General features: G+C 41.6%; 2 protein-coding genes across 2 annotated transcripts; both read left to right on the top strand.

The window, feature by feature from the left end:
* Nucleotides 1–1,902: 1,902 nt before the first annotated feature.
* On the top strand, nucleotides 1,903–7,533 carry adssl (adenylosuccinate synthase, like). Its single transcript, XM_086131714.1, has 13 exons — nucleotides 1,903–2,167; nucleotides 2,593–2,695; nucleotides 2,997–3,065; nucleotides 3,152–3,202; nucleotides 3,280–3,346; nucleotides 3,464–3,571; nucleotides 3,999–4,080; nucleotides 4,675–4,801; nucleotides 4,889–5,043; nucleotides 5,206–5,330; nucleotides 5,405–5,502; nucleotides 6,535–6,684; nucleotides 6,807–7,533. Exons 1-13 carry the CDS (start codon nucleotides 1,946–1,948, stop codon nucleotides 6,857–6,859), a joined length of 1,410 nt encoding a protein of 469 aa, XP_085987840.1. The 5' UTR covers nucleotides 1,903–1,945; the 3' UTR covers nucleotides 6,860–7,533.
* Nucleotides 7,534–12,872: 5,339 nt separating this feature from the next.
* On the top strand, nucleotides 12,873–16,880 carry kcnk4b (potassium channel, subfamily K, member 4b). The gene is made up of 6 exons (XM_086131040.1): nucleotides 12,873–13,136; nucleotides 14,311–14,425; nucleotides 14,506–14,666; nucleotides 14,750–14,936; nucleotides 15,450–15,592; nucleotides 15,666–16,880. The coding sequence occupies exons 1-6, from the start codon at nucleotides 12,948–12,950 to the stop codon at nucleotides 16,236–16,238; spliced, it is 1,368 nt and encodes a 455-aa protein (XP_085987166.1). The 5' UTR covers nucleotides 12,873–12,947; the 3' UTR covers nucleotides 16,239–16,880.
* Nucleotides 16,881–18,578: the final 1,698 nt, after the last annotated feature.

The raw sequence follows: 18,578 nt of genomic DNA, 5'->3' as shown, positions 1-18,578 counted from the left end.
GGACTTTATTATTTTTCATATATTTCGCCCTGTTTGGTACAAACCCTGTTACAAATACTCAAGCACGCCCCAAAATTATTTTTTGAATATCGTTAACCATATCACGTGACTCACTTGCTGTTTTAGTCAGCTTTGTGTGGAGAGGAAAGAGACATGACTTCCTTCCGTTTCCTTGTCCCGTCATTTACCTCATCTCTGCAGTACACGGGCTTCAAAAAGGGTTTTCGACTGGCTTAATGCATCCTGTCGACGACGAAAGTGGAGAACACAGCAAGAGCACGCAACATTTCCCAACATGCAGGGGCCCTTGACGTTCACTGCTCTTACTTAGAAGTCGCTGGTATTACATTTGGTGTGGTATTTTATGTACATCTTTACATCCATTGTACACAAGCCAATTATAATAGAATTTATTTTGGGTGTCTAGTCTGCCTCGGTAATCATTTGAATTTTCAGAAAATCTGATGTTTGTAAATGTCTGCAGATTGCAGAAAGAAGAGTCATGAAAGAGAAATAGTTGTGATAAGATGATGAAAAACACTAAAATGCTGATTGAGGCAAACATGTTGACATTTTTGTTCTCCAACTTCTGATTAAATCTATAGTTACAGTTTAGCTTGCCTATGGGGTTTATAGTGAGACATGGACTAAGCAAATGCATTCCTTATATCTTTGGTACATAGATCTGTGCATCCATTTTTAAAGCACATTTCCTCATTTGGCTCACGAGTGAGCTGCAGCCTATCCTAGCTGGCTTTGAGCAAGACGCCCCTGACTGGTTGCCAATCAATTGCAGAACGTGGTAACTATCAAGTACAGGGCAGGTGATCTGAACACATGCTATAATATGGCGTTGTAAGCACATACATGCAAGTAGGGCTGCAATGTACATGTTTTTTTGTTTTGTTTTTTAGTTTGTGGCAGGACTTGCTCTTGATATATTCCACAACGGGAATGACAGAGGGCTTTCGGGCAGAAACGTGTGAATCTATCTTCTTGGTTTTCTGACATTTAGATTACCTGAGTGTCGCAATTATTTCATTTCAAACAAAAGAATGCTCTTTGTATTAGAAGTGTGCTTGATAGGTAGATCCAATCACAGCACAGATTTTGTTTACATTTATGTAAATCATTAAATATCACAAAGTTTCTCCTAGGCGGTCCGGTAGTCGAATGGTTAGCACGTCGGCCTCACAGTGTAGAGGTGCAGGGTTTGATTCCGGCTTTGACCTTTGTGTGTGTAGTTTGCATGTTCTACCCGTGCCTGTGTGGGTTTTCTCCGGGTACTCTGGTTGCCTCCCACATTTCCTCCATCGCACAGTGGCAGGTTAATGGAACACTCTAAATTGTCCCAAGGTGTGAGTGTGAGTGTAGATGGCACTTTGTCTATGTGTGCCTGCAATTGGTTGGCAACCAGTTCAGGGTGTACTCCGCCTACTGCCCGATGAAATCTGGGATAGGCTACAGCACGCCCTGCGACCCTTGTGAGGATAAGCGGATGATAAAATGGATGGATGGATGGTTGGATGGATGGGCGAATGAATGGACGTTTCTCCATGCCTTTGTTGCAAGTGTTTTTGGTTGTCTCATTTTCCTGGTGTTGTACCAGTGTGCTTTGTTGAACTTTGTTGGTAGCTACCGGTATTTTTGTTCATAAACCTTTTTTTGTCAATGCTTGCCGTGTTCACGTTTCTGGAATCCAATTCTGTCCAGATCTTTCCAGAAACCTGACAGGCATTTTATGAAGTTCAGTCCATTGATTTGCATTTGTTTAAGAGCCTATCTGACACACTCAATATGGCAGAAGTGGTTACGTATGCCAGTGATGGCGCCCTCATTGCACAAACGAATTAGTAGACGACATCTAGCGGTAGAGCGGAAGAAGCGCATTTCCCGTCGATAAACGCGGGTAAAACGCTATTCCGGTTTTCAGAAGGACAGGAGCATGGCGTCCAGCAGCGACGTGCCAAATGCTAATGGTCGAGAGAACGGGGAACCGGTGGTTAAGCGGCCACGAGAAAACGTCACGCCGGAGTTTCCGTTCCGTTCTCCGAAAGAGCCTGCGAACAAAGTGACTGTGGTGCTCGGAGCTCAATGGGGGGACGAGGGCAAAGGAAAAGTTGTGGATCTCCTCGCAATGGATGCGGATATTGTGTGCAGGTGTCAGGTACCAGTTGCGTTCATACTAATTATTACACTTGACACATAAACGAAACATGACATTCATATGTCCTTCGACCAATAAAATGGTAAACGGGTAGAGGCCAGAGAAAGTCGTTTCGGATAAGCAGTGGTTAAATATTCCTGACGTCGTTCGGAGGTTCCGACACGCTGCGGTGCTAGCCTCGTTTGCTACAATGTGCTCAACGGTAGATCAAAGCCGCTTCGTTTGAGGGAAACGTATTGTGCGCAGTGCTAATCTGTCCAAAGAGTGTCTTGGTAGAAGTCATATTGCACAAAGTGCTTGCCCCTCATACGGGTTCTGTGAAATGAAATGATGTAACACAGCGTGCTTTCTCAGTTCCCATTGCGCATGATGTGGCGTTTACGTCCCCTTCGTGAGCGGAACTCAGAATTTTTGTTTTTCTCCAGGGTGGCAACAATGCAGGCCACACTGTGGTCGTTGACTCGGTGGAGTACGACTTCCACCTGCTGCCCAGTGGCGTCCTCAACAAGAACGCTACCTCCTTTATTGGTATATTGGTTCTCTAAATTATTGTGACTGACTTTAATTTTCAGGGAAGATGAACACACTACTGTACTAAAAAATCCCATGACCTTCATTGCTGACACAAAACACACTTCATTGAAGACAAAAATATTTTAAAGGGATTTTTTTAAGTATAATCTGGTAGCATAAAACCTGCACACTATTACGTTTTTTTTATTTTTTTTAGAAAAAGCAAACAGGACAATTGGCAGCGTGTCACCATGTGTTATGTAAAAAAGATCGACACAAATGTATCTGTATTTCTTATAAATATTTAATGTTGCAGGCAATGGAGTTGTCATACACCTCCCAGGGCTGTTTGCAGAGGCACAATCTAACCTGAAGAAAGGCAAAGGTACCAGTAGTTTACAACCGTTTGTATAAATATGCATTTGGCTAGTTGTCATATTCAATAAAGCATTTTTTTTTCGTCGCATGTAGGATTACAAGGATGGGAAGATAGACTCAAGATTTCTGATCGTGCACACATTGGTGAGTATATATATTTTTATCTGAAGTCTTTTTAAATGTAAAAGTGTCTTATTGCGGGTCCCTCGGTCCACCTCCAGTTTTCAACTTCCATCAGGCTGTAGATGGCATTCAGGAGCAGCAGCGACAGCAGCAAGAAGGGAAAAAGTAATTTTGCTCATTATTTAAAGCACTGATGCCTGAATGTGTGTCATGTCTGCTGGAGGGAGTATTTTCTAAATTGACTTTGTTTCATTTACTGTTGCGTGTTTATCTTTGCTGCAGTTTGGGAACGACCAAAAAAGGGATTGGCCCTGCCTACTCCTCCAAAGCTGCTCGGAATGGCCTGCGTGTCTGTGACCTCGTCTCAGATTTCAAAGTCTTTGAGGACAAGTGAGTAGCAGTGTGTATGCATACAGTTGGTTCAAGTTTTGGTTTTTGGAACACTCAAGAGGCCCCACACCTGAGGAAAAAGCCAACGTCTGTTCCTATTGCTCTGGAGTAGTTGTGGTAACAAAAACTAGGCTAGTCATTAACTGTAAAAAAATACTCTAAAACCTAATCAACTCCTTTATTTAAAATACAAATTCTGGAAAGTAAAACATAACTTCAAACTTTTCATGTGTACTTGTACTTTGGAGAGAAAAATAATCATACACAGCTTTGTTGCAAGATTTTTTTTTTGCGCTATTAATGATGATGATGATAATAATAACACATCTGCTAGGCATCTTGGTTGGCATAGCATCGCTTATACTTATATGAATAGGAATGAAGGCATTAACTGGAATGTGTGTCTGTGTGTTTGTCTTTTTTTAAGATTCCGCATGTTAGCAGAGCATTTCTTGACAATGTATCCAAACCTGAATGTGAACATTGAAGATGAACTGGAGCAGTTAAAGGTGAGAGGTGATAAAGTCATACACAGTTTTACTCTGTTGTATCGGGGTTCATCATTTGCGTTTTCATTTGATTCTAGCTTTTTAGGCAAATGTTTTTTTTATGTGTGTGTGTGTGTGTGTTTTTTTTGTGGGGCTGGGGTAGTGTATACAGGCAAATATCAATATAGAGGCTGGGGTAGTGTATACAGGCAAATATGAATATAGAGTTGTGCGCTTTGAATGTACAGTGGAACCTGTTTTCAACATGCCGTTTGTCATCGGCTGTGTACGTAAGTGACTGTTTTACAGTAAACTTCAATTGGTCGTGTGGGTAAAGTTGGAGCGCCAAAACCAACAAAATGTTTTCATGTATGGTCTTGAAACCATCGTGACAAATGGTGTTCAAGGGGTTTGAGATTTGTTGTCCAAACCTTTTCAAAATAACTTGAACGGTGCCTCTGGTACACTCTGAGTTCAGTTACTGATCATTACCTCCTTTATTTGTACTTAACAATGTACAGTATATTACTGTCGTTGATTTGTGATTCCAGTAAGATCAGAAATACGTTTCCAGACATGTTACTGTTGGGTCTTTCAATTTGTCAATTTCTTCAGGGATATGCAGAGCGACTTCGCCCCCTAGTGACAGATGGTGTGTACTTCATGCACAAAGCTCTTACTGGCCCCAGTAAGAAAATCCTGGTGGAGGGGGCAAACGCCGCACTGCTGGATATTGACTTTGGTGAGTGCCTGGAGGATTGGGGATTTAATCGAGCTGACGTATTTGATGTTTTTGGCTCCTTTAGCTAATAGACATGTCTCCACTCAGGCACATATCCTTTTGTGACGTCGTCTAACTGCACCGTCGGAGGAGTGTGCACCGGACTTGGCGTGCCGCCGTCACACGTTGGAAGAGTGTATGGCGTCGTCAAGGCCTACACCACCCGGGTGGGCGTTGGCGCGTTCCCAACAGAACAAGATAATGTGAGTCATGATGCATTTGAGGACTGGTTTTAAAAAATGTATACTATTATGGTGTGTAGATGGGGTCCCTGCGGATCCTTAAAAACTGCATCACATCTATGAATCTAAAAACAAGGCCTTATTCAAAATGTCTTCAAGCCAACAGTGCATTTTATCTTACAGGAGACGGGGGCACTTTTACAATCGCGAGGTCGCGAGGTTGGTGTGACAACGGGTAGAAAGCGCCGCTGCGGATGGCTGGACTTAATTCTGGTCCGATATGCTCACATGGTCAACGGCTTCTCCGCGTAAGCACGCGTCACTTCTATGAAACTTCTCCTCTTCATTGCCACAACTGAACTCAAGAGCCTTGAATTTGCAGCATCGCCCTGACCAAACTGGACATTTTGGACACCCTGGCGGAGATCAAAGTGGGCGTGGCCTATAACGTCAATGGGGAACCTCTGCCAAGTTTCCCAGGTAAGTAATGAGCCCTCAGATTAATGTCTGCCAGCAGTAGGGCTGGGCAATGCAATGATGTAAAAAACACTCACCATTATTTTGATCGATATTGGAATCATGTTTAATAAACACCATTATTGATGGATTTCAAAACTTAGTATTTATTCAACTACCATAACTGAACTTCAAATACAACTTGAAAGGGTAACCAGGAAATGCATGAATAGCTAAGTAGAATAATATATTCAAATCCAAATTCACAAGCTGTGTCGCCTGAAGGGCGCATTTTCGCCCGCATGGTGCGACTCGACCTCGCATAGTTAATAGATTCACATCAAGCCTCTGCAAATCACTGTTTGTGGTCCATGAATGCTAAATGAGGAGGAGCCCTTAAAGGCGTCGATGCATCCCCAGCCTGCAAATTGTCTTTGTAGAATTTGAAAACCACGCACGTTCGAGTCGCGCCGGTTGTGACGTTATGCGGCCAAAACAATGCAGTGGAGGACACAGCCTGTGAATTTGGATTTACTTTCAGATACCAAGAGCAGAAGAAGAAAGTCCCTATTGAACTTGATTACTTTAACTTGTTTTTTCCCAGATTATGAAGAATATATTTAAGATAAGAAAACCTTAATTTATCTCACAATGGAGACATTTCCAATTTACAGCAGCAATTTTTATTATTTTTATTTTTAATTTTAATTTTATAATTACCTGTCTATATGTGTTACTAAAGCCTTTGTGAATGTTATTTCCTGGAACTCAATGCTTATTTTCTTTCTAGCATTAGCACTGGTGATATTTCTAAAATGAAGTATATTATATTTACATTTACGATATTTACAGTAAACTCCAACTGGTGTGTCATCTAACCCACTCAGGATGGACAGAATAACATCGGGCACACACTTGGTGCACACACCACGCCATTCAGTGCATACATTGTTATTCTTCTAAATGCTTTCCTTTTGAGCTCTTTTTTTTGCTGTCTGACTTGCATGTCACAAAGCGAGCCTTTATAAACTTGGGTGGTATTTGGTCATGGTGCAGCAAACATGGACGTTCTGACGCGCGTCACCGTGGTGTACAAGACCTTCCCCGGCTGGTGCCGCAGCACCGAGGCGGCCCGCAGTTTTACCGAGCTGCCGACGCAGGCGCAGAACTATATTCGCTTCATTGAGGACTTTCTGCAAGTGCCAGGTTTGTAAAATGTCATTCTGAATTACCGAGGAGGGCCACAGACGCTGATGCACGTTCACACGTTGATTGGACGAGGCAAACGGGTCAAATGCAAATTGACCTTTTGTTCCCTCTTGTTTCAGTGAAGTGGGTTGGAGTGGGCAAGTCCAGGGAGAGCATGATCAAACTGTACTGATCTGTGGACACAGCTGCTGTCTTCCATATTTGTGGCCAAGACGATGTGGCTTTGCCATCATTTTAGATGTTAACTCCCATCATAATGGAAGTCTTTCACCAGCCAGGATCCAAGTGAAACGTTTCTGTCTCACAGCTATCAATACCGTAATCCTTCACAAGTGAACTTATACGTTCCATCTGATGTTTCTGTGTTTTCAGGGTGTCAAGTTTTAAAAGTGGGTGTTCCCACTCATTCCTTCTCCCGGTGATTAAACCCCTTTTTTTCCTTTTTTTTTTTTTTTTAAAGCAGTCTGCTTCCCCTTTAACAAATTTTCACACATTTATGGGTTGTTAGGAGTATCAGACTTTTTTTGTTTTTAACTGGGGCGCATTAATGGCAACATGAAAACCCATTATGGAATATCTGAAAAGTTTTTCTGGGGCTATTTTAAATACATTGAGGTTGTTTGTAACAGTGATTGTAGGAGTGAATATTGTGCTTTCGGGAATCATCCTTAGAACAAAAAATATATATAACAGAAATGATGGGTTCAAACAAATCTTTCCATGCCATAATTTTTGAAAAACAAAAAACAATGTTGATGTAAATGTAAAAACAAAGAATGACTTATAATAGTTCATCCAAATAAGTTTCTTATGCCATTGTCAATAAATGGAAGCTTTAAACTCTTATTTCTGGTTTGAGTGATTTAAACCGATAATCCTAATTATTCTTCTTAAAAGCCCAGTGTTTTCTTACAAGAAATCTGTAGAAGTATTCACCCTTCCAGTATTTTTCTCCTTTCAAATCCTCATGTGCAAAGCCCTCTGTGTAAAAGCTTTTCGATGCCTGGAGAAATTAGATTAAACCCTAAAGTGGTTTCCTCTGGAGATCGATGCCGAGGTGTAATTTAGTCCCGTCTCTCTTAATGCAACCAAGGCCCAATACAGACACTTTTTTTTTTCTTTCACTAAAAGTGATTCGCCCTTCAGTTTCGATCTTAGTTAATTGTTGCAATTGAGATTACTGTTAATGTATTTTTTATTTTTATTTTTTTGCCATTGAATAATTTGGTCCGTTACAAGTTTTAACTTACTAGTTTTACCTTCGAACTGTATTTCACAATCCTGAGGGGAAATTGCACTTAATTTAAAAAATATTGTTTTCTTGTCATTGGAGTGGAGAAACAATACACCCATGCATCCTCCCAGAAAAGCTTACCTTTAAAAACCCCGAAGAGCAAGATTCAGTTTTGTCACACAATACCATTAGGAAAATGGTCTCTTCATGCATTTTTTTTCTTAGTGCACCCTCACTTAAATGAGCAAAGATGCAGACGTTTGCTAACCAATCAATTTCCAGCCTCAAGAAGTCTGCATCATCAAAAATGATAGAAAGAAGAGCGCACAGTTGATGTCTTAATTGAAAATAAAGTGCTCCTAATTGCATGGTCGTCAGGGCCGCCCTCCTGCCTCTTATTTACCGACATCTTCCTTAGTAAATGTCAACACATTTCTGAATCGGCTACCATTTTTTCTAAAATTCCTGTCGAGCTTTTTCACAGGTGTTCTTTGAGCATCATTTCCGTTTCTCTTCACTGGATGGACTTTAAGCACAAGCGTGTGGAACTGAAGCTAAAAGTCGACAAGTAAGGATTTTTTTTTCATTTGTTTCATGTGTGATGCCTTTCTCTGTGTCCTAATTGCAAAAACAAATATATTTGAAGATATTGCAGCAGTACAAGTTGAATACTGTAGTTGGTACCTTTAAGGGACTTACGCTTTTTATCTATCATATACAAAATTAATCGATTTGTATTTTGACAATTTATGACTTCTGAAAGGGACCTTTACAAGAAGTGGCGGTCTCTGCTTTTGTGTTTTTGTCCTGCAGCATTCCCACAATTTCCATTAATCTAATCTTCTATTTAAGTTCAACTGTATTGTATTGACCCAACTTGCCTCAGCTCTTTGCACTTCATATGGACTTTTGTGAGAAGACAGAGAGACAGACAGTCAATCAAAGGCAGACTGGATGAAGTCAGATAAATGTATTTGTCTTGCACGTGATCTGTTGAGTGCATGAAATAAATCCAATTTCATCTAAGTACGGTGCCAAGATGGAAATAACATTTTGTACAACTGCAGCGCTGTTTTTGCAGCCCTAGATTTTGCTTTATATATGCGCATGTGGGATCACATTGATAAGCTTTGATCACTATCAGTATTGCAATAAAAGCGACGCGATACCTGGGAAATCGTTGACATCCAAAACACAATTATGCTTTTGCAATTGACAGTAACCCTCACTTTGGATCAGCACTGCCAAAGAGGTTTTCAGCTGAAAATTAGATGTGGTTCTAGTTTGTAGGTCAAAGTTTACGGCAGAAAATTTACATTTAATCATTTGTTAACTTTTAAATAATGAGTATTTGAACAATCACATTTAAATTTACCATTCTTAAGCAAATAATCGTACCCTAAAAATTGGTTCGTCCTCATACATAGACTTTGACACGACTGTCCTTATCAATCAGTCCTACTACACTCTCCATTTCTCCATATATGTACAAATTTAAGCTCGGCCTGCGCCAGTTTATTACACAGCACAGGAGGTGTTTACAGACCTGCATCTGACATGGGGTGGGTGGGGTGAATTAATTGTGGGAAATTACTAATTTGTGGGTGGCCACAAAGTAGGTATAATGTGCACACGAAATACTAATTTGTGCTCCTGAAGTAGCTGTGACATTGTATTGTATTATATATTATATATATATGTATTGGATTAAAAACAACAACAACAAAAATAAATCAAATGCTTCATCTCTGGAGATGGTAAGGTGGAGGGAGAAGCTGGGGCTAAAAACGATGGACGGAAATAGATATGATCGAATTTTATTTTCGGCTGGGGATAAGCAGCAGAGACATTTTCAAAGATCTGGAGTTGCAAGCCATTGATGAGAGGAGAATAATAAAAGAAACTTAGAACATTGTGAACTGGAGTTTCTAGTGTACGAGATGTGCTCCATTTGCGGACACAAACAACAGAATTTTCTGCACACATAACGTCTCACAGCCAAAGAACTACATTGAAGTCAGTTGATGAGTTTCATTTTGAGAAAAGTACAGCTCAGTTCCTATTTTAGGGCATACACTTTGATTTGGTTATGGTTAAAAAAGAAATAGAATGTATGTGGCACTTCAAAAGTTGTTTCTGGTAAACACAGAGGTCGCATTTGTTCTTTGGCAGTGTGAGGGTCAGTCATGTGATGTGCAAAAGGGAGTCAGTTGTGTTTTTTTGGCTTTTGTCCATTTCAGTCATGCCTTAGAAATATGACAGTCACCAATTTATCAGCTGTGATTGTGCTTTCCATTTGACACACACACACACACACACTCACATTCTGGTTTCCGTATGTTGTGGAGACTATAGGGACACATTGGTGCTCTTTTGTGGACAGCAGTCGTAATGCTGCATTTTTCCCCCTGCTTTTTTGAGGTTACAACGCCGGCTTGAAAAGCGGGCGGGACTTTGTGATGACTACAGCTGACAATGATGGGCTGTGGCCATCGTGACGTTCCGGCCTCTCTGCCTGCTGTCTTGAAGCTCAACATTGGAAGTCTGCCTACAGGCTTCTTATCCTGGACACTTTGCACACACGCACACACACACACACACACACACACACACACACACACACAGACCGCTATTAAAATAAGCGTACGACTCACTGAATTTGCGTTTAAGCACACTTTGATTGACATTGACGCCACACACATGCACACACACACAGACACACACACACGGCAGCTCTCATTCTTCTCTCTCCTCTATGGAGATAAACAGGTGGAAGAGCTACTAAGTGATGAATGCCATCTAGTGGTGAATGGTGATATTACAATATTACAACTTAACAGGCATGGTGGGTGGGAAGCCTTTTGTAATGTTGCCTGTCCCCACACACACACACACCACTCCAGCAATTCAATCAAGCAGTATGTGAGGTTATTGAGACAGGGAGGCTGAGCTGGCTCCTGCAGTCGACACCGATCAGACCCCAGTGAATCCCAGCATCGATCCTGCCCAAATACTGTATCGACAGCCAGGCAAAGAGGTGACCACGTGATGCAATGTCCATTTCGTCATTACATTTCATTGTGTGGTGCTTTTTCTCTCTTTGAGTTCACTCTCTTAGTCTCTCATCCACCTCGTAATGTCAGCTTGATTGAGTATTTTCTCCTCCCTTGTGGGTTCAGCAACAGCCTCCCTCCTCACCCACATTCACGCGCACACACTCACGCTGTCTACGCAGACACCCAGCCCATATGTGACCGCCTCAGCTCATCAGTTTGTTGCTGCATGAGGCGACTGCAACTCTGGCTTCTTATTATTCTTCATTTTTAAGGTAGGTGCACTTGTAACAGTGTGCTGAGCACATTACGGAACCCCTCAGGTGTTAATAGAGGACTATTACAGCCATGGCTCGCATGCAGCTGCATCAGCAACATCTGCAGTGCTGTTGGCACACAATACGAGCCACATTGTAATTAGCGTTGTCGGGTGGTGTTTAATCCCATTGTGTCACAGGCTGCTGTATAGAATTGCTTTTGGCGAGAATGTTACAGTACTGTACATGCGGCAATCACACTCATGACATGTCATGAAGCTGCCTGGCTGTGTGAGTAGTGTGATGTGAACTTTTTTGTTGTAATCTGCTCAATTTGATGTCTCTTGATTCATGTTATCAAGCTGAGAGAGCTGCTGGCTAAAGAGTGTCGGTCTTCAAAGACGTTCTGGATATGATCTAACTGTTTCTGTTTGAGACATGTACATGCATTCTCAACTGAAATTATTGTCATAGTTCCAAGCAGGGTTCTCAGTCAAGACTTGTTTTTACACAATTTCATGAACTCCAGCTAACGTCTGTTGATGTGATTACTATACAATCAATACATATGGCAATGACCAAAGATGCTTCAAAGTTAATATTGAGTTTGGAATGTAAATATCCGGAGTTGTATGACAATAGGCTTATTTCATCATCGTTTGCGGGAGCGTGGAACTCAACTGGCGTAATGGTGAAATACTCATGTCTTGTCAGTCGATGAGTGTCTTGCATTGTTGCATTACAACCAAAAGGTGTGCGAGTTCAAATCCACACTGTGTTATGTGTGACATTGGAATGTTTATTCCCCCCAGCAGTCCAAAACATCTGTCAGGGAATTGTTTGAGCCCACGTCACCTTAAGTTCAGCGCATTTGGCTCTGTTACGCCTCCTCCATTCCAACAGTTGAAATGGCCGAGTGTGACTACGCCCAAAGACTGAGAATTGTCCATATTCCGAATGTCATTTGAATGGTTGCCTATTTGTGTGAACCCTGTTATTGACTGATGATCAATACAGGGTCAACCCCGCCTCTCCCACTTTGTCTAAGAATTGGCGACTATAGACAGTAACAATAATATAAAAGATGAATGGAAGGATTATTAGCCAATTAATGGATGCACCACAATGCAGTGTCATCGTGCTGCATGCGCAAGGATAAACATGCTTTTAAATGATTGCCTTTCTGACTATGCACGTTAAAAGTGAGTATTATTTTCTCTCCCGGGACCTTTTTTTTATCAGATCAATTTTTAATTTTTTTTTAATCAACATTTTTAATCAGATCTCATTGCGTTGCAATAATGTATTCAAAACAGTGTCCAAGTAGTGCATATTTGATTCAAACTCTCCTTTATCCCCCGCCTGTAGTGTCCCCTCCAACAGAGTGTGATGTGGATGGGCTCCCCAGTGGTTACGGATCAAGGGAGTCCATCCTCAGGCCTGGTGAAAAGAAAGACTGGAAAAGAAGAAGGCGTGGTCGCGATAACAGGTTTGTCGAGCTACTACGGCGACCTGTCTTTGTTTTGCATGCTCGTAACCACGTCTGTTTGTTCATTTGAGCGGTGATGAAGTTGCTTCTCAGAAGGGGGCGGTAGGGCTTGAGTCATTGCTTTTTGGGGATGTTTCAGCTGCAACGGCTGGGATCCAGGCCACCCCAACGCAGACCCTGGCAGAGGAAAATCGGGTCCCACATTTGAAGTGACTGGAAGTGCAGCCATGCGCTGCTCCACCCTGCTTGCCATCCTCACAGGGGTGCTACTCTACTTGGTTTTGGGTGCCGTGGTGTTCCGCGCTTTGGAGGCGCCGTTAGAAGAGGGCAAGCACAAGCAGCTGCAGGGGACATGTCAGGAATTCCTGCTGAACTTCACCTGTGTTGGTCCTGACAACCTGCAAGCTCTCATAGAGGTACAGTGCAGATCATTTTATACAACCTCCAATCAACCAAATATAAACTAATGACAAAACATCAGTGAGGAGGGCACACCCGCGGTGTACCAGTTCAGTATTTAGCCCTTTCTATCCTTCAGAAGAACCGTAGTTCTCAGTTGTGTTCAGCAATGCAAAGTCCAAGTCAGTGTGGCCACACCACAATCGTTTGTGGCATCATGCGTTCACCGTCCGTCCATTTACATACACACATAATGCAAAAGACTTTCTAATAAGGAAAATATTATTGAGAAGAAGAAAGCCAAGCAATAATTGGAATTTTGTTTAAAAAAAAAAACAACAACATTTCCTAAAGTTCAGTTTGTATCAGGTTATCAGGTTTCACCGAACAGGGTCAGCAAATGTACCAAAAGAACTTTCGTGGATCTAAAGGATTCTAAAGATGATTGTTTCTCATCTAGAATAATATCTATAGTTTATGTAGGGTGTATAGAAGTGACCGTGTGGAAGTTGTGTTGTATTATTTTACACTAGATTCATTTCTGGACACATTCGTTCTCTCTAGAAGAGTGGGTCTCATTTTGGGGGTCTGTGAGACAGTAGTTGGCGCTTGGAGAAAGACTCTGGAATAGATGATCATTTTAAATGGGATGAGGATTATGATGGGATCTGCCCTGTAAGGGACACCGTCATAGGAAAAGTTCAAGAATTGTTCTAGATCACAGGTCTCAAAGTCAAGGCCCAGGGGCCAGATCCGGCCCGCCACGTCATTTTATGTGGCCTGTGGGTGCAAGTCATGTATGTCTACTTTCATGATCCTTTGCTAAAATCTCTACCGAAATGTCAAATTGTCATGAGTAATAAATAAGGTTGAGATTTTGCATCGGCCCTCCGAGGGAAGTCGTAACTCCGAAGTGGCCCGCGACAAAAAATTAGTTTGACACCCCTGTTCTAGATAGTATGACGGCATGTTTTAGAACATAATGGGTTTCAAAATGGCCTCTTCACATTATACGACGTGCAAAGTGACATATACACACACACACACACAGAATTCAGAAACGTGTCTTTGATTGTAAGTAATGATATTTGCCATCTGTGAAATTCATCAACATCATTTCTGGGTAAAATCAAATAATTAAATCCGGGAATATGATCCCCCCCCCCCCCCCCCCCCACAATTCCATGGTAGGAGGTAGCAGAAGCCATCGGTGCAGGTGTGGATCCGAGCAACAACGCCTCCTTTGTCAGCCAGTGGAGTCTGGCTAGTGCCTTTTTTTTCTCTGGGACAGTCATCACGACTATTGGTGGGTAGACGACTGCAAGGCCGTAAGTCACATCCTGCATGGCGATGCGATAATTGTTTATTTTGATTGTACATATGCAGGTTTTGGAAACATCTCTCCGAAGACAGAAGGCGGTCAACTATTTTGTATTTTCTACGCCTTGGTTGGAATTCCGTTCTTTGGTATTCTTCTTGCTGGAGTGGGAGACCATCTGGGTACCGGGTTGAGGAAAACGGTTGCCAAAATAGAGAAACTCTTCCTGGTCAGAGCCCAAATGGAACTTGACTTAGACTGCGCGTTGGTTTTGTTTGATCGACTGTACTTTGGTTTCTTTTCTACGGACAGAAATGGCGCATCAGTCAAACCATTGTGCGAGTGATTTCTGCCATCTTGTCCATCCTGCTGGGCTGCCTGCTGTTTGTTGCTGTGCCAATCCTGGTTTTCCAAAAGGTGGAAGGTTGGACACTGCTGGAGTCTGCATACTTTGTCGTCATCACCTTGACGACTGTGGGGTTTGGGGACTATGTGGCAGGTAGACTTTACTTAGACGTTCGTACTTTTCGGCCATGTCCATTTTGAGAGACCGATCTCACGCTTGCATATTTTGCATGACGGAACCTCAGCGAAAAAGTCATTTAAAGTGCCAGCTGAATAACAAAGACATAGAGCTATGCTTCTAAGTCTGGCCTGCATAGTGCGACCATGACTGACAAGCATTTCAGGCTAACTAATTAACTATGAATCTTTTAATTTTAAATAATGTTGCTTTAGGTAGAATATCTTTACATACTTGAACTTAGCATGCCTCTATCTGACTTTTTTGAGCTGATGCACAGGGGCTGGTTAAAATCTTTACAAGTCAACGATAAATATGGATGTATTTATTTCACTTTGCATTGAGAATTTTCATTCGGCCATTAAATTATTTTTTTTAGTATGAGATAAAGTATTTATGGTTCCATCTGCTGTTTGGTCTCTTCTGAATCAAATTTGCATTCATGCTGCATGGAAGCATTGCTATAACCCACTGACACTCTTCTTGAAGGGGATTCAGGGCTCGAAGGCAGCGACCACTGGTACAAGCCTTTGGTGTGGTTCTGGATCCTGCTGGGCCTTGCCTACTTTGCATCCATTCTGTCAATGATAGGAAACTGGCTTCGAGTTCTCTCGAAGAAGACCAGAGCTGAGGTTTGAATTCCTTCCTGTTGGTTTTAGCATTCTCGCTGGTTCCGTCATTGCTAATTTTATGCTTCTGTATTAGATGGAGGAACTGCGAGCCCATGCCACTGACTGGACCCAAAATATACAGAATATGGATTTTCGGATCTCTGGAAAAATTGATGATCCCTTTAGACGGCGCCGGCGAAGGCGGCGCCATCGCGCTCGGAGCCACGGTCATGGTGCTTCAGCTCCCGGGGCTCCCGAGGGAGAAGATCAGAATGAGAGTGAAACGTATTCAGAATCTTACTCCTCTTATACATCCTCCTATGAGTCAGAGTCTGGATCTGAATCTGAAACCACTCAATCCGATCAGGTGCCCGAAGAAAAGAAGGACCCCCTCTTTTCTCAGCCTCTTGACTATTTTGGGGAGAACCTAGCATTCATTGATGAGTCATCTGATGCTCAGAGTGGTCATTTACATTTAGATACTCAATTGGATTCAAAACCACCAAATCCGAAACATGTCCAACCACACAAAAGAAAGCGTCACAGGAGGCCTGTCCCACAAGGAGGCCTCAAAAATGATCGAATCAAACGATCCAGTCTTGACATGAAGGAGCACAACGGAACCCCACACCCAGTTCCAAATATACCGCCGAAGCCTCAAGTATAAAACAAAGCATCGAAAAATATGTTGCTAGCACAAGAAAGGCCATAACAATATATCCCTGTTGTGGGACTAATGATGGGATATCTTAAGGCAAAAAGTGTGACCAAAACAACAATTGGTTTGTTTGTATTGCATAATACAGGCAAATGAAACTGAAGCGTTGAACAAGCTTTGGCCGCATGTGGATTGCAGATGATGCTCGTTTACTTTAGCACGTATGCCTTAATGTGAAAATTGTGAAACGTCTCAATGCCTTTGCTGTCGTTCCTGTCTGTGGAATTGCTGCTCTCTGCTGGGCTGAGAGAGGATCAACAGTTTCCATATATATAATTTTTGTCATTATTTATTTATTATGTAATCATTCCAAGCAATGCAAAAAAAATGAAAAACAAATCAGGAAGGACAACCCCCCCCCCCCCCAAAAAATCATCTTACCTATATTGGTGGCACTGACCACAGACACTTGCCTGCCAACGGACTTTGAATGCTACAGTTGTCGATTTTTGCGGTGGCTCACGGAACTTTTAAAATAACTTCAAAAGACAACATTTGTATTTTGACGGCCTTGTGCGCCAGTGTTACTGCACTCCATATACTGTATGTCCTTTTTACAATAAAATACAACCACTGTGTTTTACACTGTCACACTGTCTACTGTGAAAACAAAGTTCATGATGACATTGCTGACTAATGTCATGTCGACTAGTGGACTGTGACTGTTTCTCATGCATTGTCCAAAACACTTCAGAGATTCCTTCTGTCACAGCAGAGTTTCTTTTTAAATTGTAGATACCTCGCTCATAATATGATCAGGAGGCATAGCATGTATTATTGAAAGAGATGTAAGCCTGAGTGGACAGTTCTCTTCTCCCAACTTTATGGGTTTGAAGAAAGACTCTCTCATGCAGTGCACAAAGCAAAGGACCACAAAAGGCATGTCTGGATGATGTGGAAGAACTTGAGAACCCTTCAAACAAATATAAGTAAATTGGCAAACATTCCGATGTATGCCAAAATATTACTTCTGTTATGGCTAAAAAAAAAAAAAAAAAAAAGGTGAGACCAACCCCGTAATCCTCCTTTTTTTTTCATTCCATGTGGGTGTAACACCTAGATGTTCCAATACTTTTGTCCACATTGTGCACGCTGGTGAGGACAAATTAAGCCCAAGCTGCAAGACTGGAATAGCACGCATGCTGACAATAACCACCACTCACGCATCGATGGACTCAAAAGACTTAGAACAATGCAGTATCAATCACAATGCTCTTTCATATTTATATTTTTAAAAAAAGGTCATGATAGTCAGGCACTCCAAAATGACAGACAATTCCAGAGGAGCTTGCCAAACAGACTGGATGCTAAGTGCCAAGAATAAATTGCTAAAACTCATACGTGGTGAGTACAAGTGGCACATGGAAGAGGGAGCACACGCACACAGACAGACTAAATATACACAAGAGGTGCATGTGATGATGATTGCAGACAGGTGAAACACTTAGAGCCTGGAAGAGAATACAATCACCATGCCTGGAGATACATTGAGAGAAGTTAGGAAAAAAATACAACAAAACAAGAAATGAAGATAAGCAGCTGAATGAAATTGACATTCAATTGTGTGGGTATTTTGTAAGTACCTTACTCTGGGATTTTTATCTTGATAGAATGTTATTGCTTTGTCTCAATGATATTCCACTTTAAATCTGACGTGATAAAACTGACCAACATTTTTTAAAATATTTTTTTTAATCAGAGATGCAAGTAAACTTTTTTAGATTTGTTTTGCGCTGATTCCTACCCTCGTTTTTTTCTAGCACATCAGGTTTTTAAAAAATATAACAATAATGTCGTATGCAATATATTCGTATTATTTCTGAATTCAGGATTAGGTTCAGCAACAAGTGGACTTTTTTTCTGAAATGTCATAGCTAGAAATTAGGACGGAAGGTAAAATCTGTATTGTGCAATGTTTTCAAGGTCAAACTTAAAAACAAAAAATGAAAATGTCTCAAAAACCTGATGTGCTCGGAAAAAAGTCCAAACATGTTTTAAAATCAGTGTCAAAATATGTTTCCAGACACACAAAGCCATCTCTGATTAAATTTGCTGTTAACCAAGGTCATTTAAGCCAGTGATTGTCTGAAATTGATTTAGTACAACTAATGTTCGTTCTTTCTACTCCCTATGCAAGGGATATAAAGTGGTGCTTGAGATGAGAGTTAAATGAATTCTGTGATCGCGCTCGTAACTCAAAACACTCAAATCACCATTCCGCACTGAAATGAGTGCGAATGCCATTATTCTAGAAATGTATCCTCCTCAAAGATGGCAAAATGTTGCAGG

The sequence above is a fragment of the Hippocampus guttulatus genome, chromosome 15, assembly GCF_054856545.1.
Source record: "Hippocampus guttulatus isolate MCC_2025c chromosome 15, RoL_Hgut_1.0, whole genome shotgun sequence".
NCBI lineage: Eukaryota > Metazoa > Chordata > Actinopteri > Syngnathiformes > Syngnathidae > Hippocampus > Hippocampus guttulatus.
Note: the sequence above shows the minus strand (reverse complement) of the source record. Positions and strands in the feature narration are given on the sequence as shown.

What these genes read in the sequence shown, in the direction of transcription:
- adssl (XM_086131714.1), top strand. Translation starts at nt 1,946, where the DNA reads ATGGCGTCCAGCAGCGACGTGCCAAATGCTAATGGTCGAGAGAACGGG. An exon ending in ATATTGTGTGCAGGTGTCAG is followed by an intron (nt 2,168 to 2,592) that starts GTACCAGTTGCG and finishes GTTTTTCTCCAG; the next exon opens with GGTGGCAACAATGCAGGCCA. An exon ending in ACTGCTGGATATTGACTTTG is followed by an intron (nt 4,802 to 4,888) that starts GTGAGTGCCTGG and finishes GTCTCCACTCAG; the next exon opens with GCACATATCCTTTTGTGACG.
- kcnk4b (XM_086131040.1), top strand. Translation starts at nt 12,948, where the DNA reads ATGCGCTGCTCCACCCTGCTTGCCATCCTCACAGGGGTGCTACTCTAC. An exon ending in AAATAGAGAAACTCTTCCTG is followed by an intron (nt 14,667 to 14,749) that starts GTCAGAGCCCAA and finishes TTCTACGGACAG; the next exon opens with AAATGGCGCATCAGTCAAAC. An exon ending in GTTTGGGGACTATGTGGCAG is followed by an intron (nt 14,937 to 15,449) that starts GTAGACTTTACT and finishes CTCTTCTTGAAG; the next exon opens with GGGATTCAGGGCTCGAAGGC.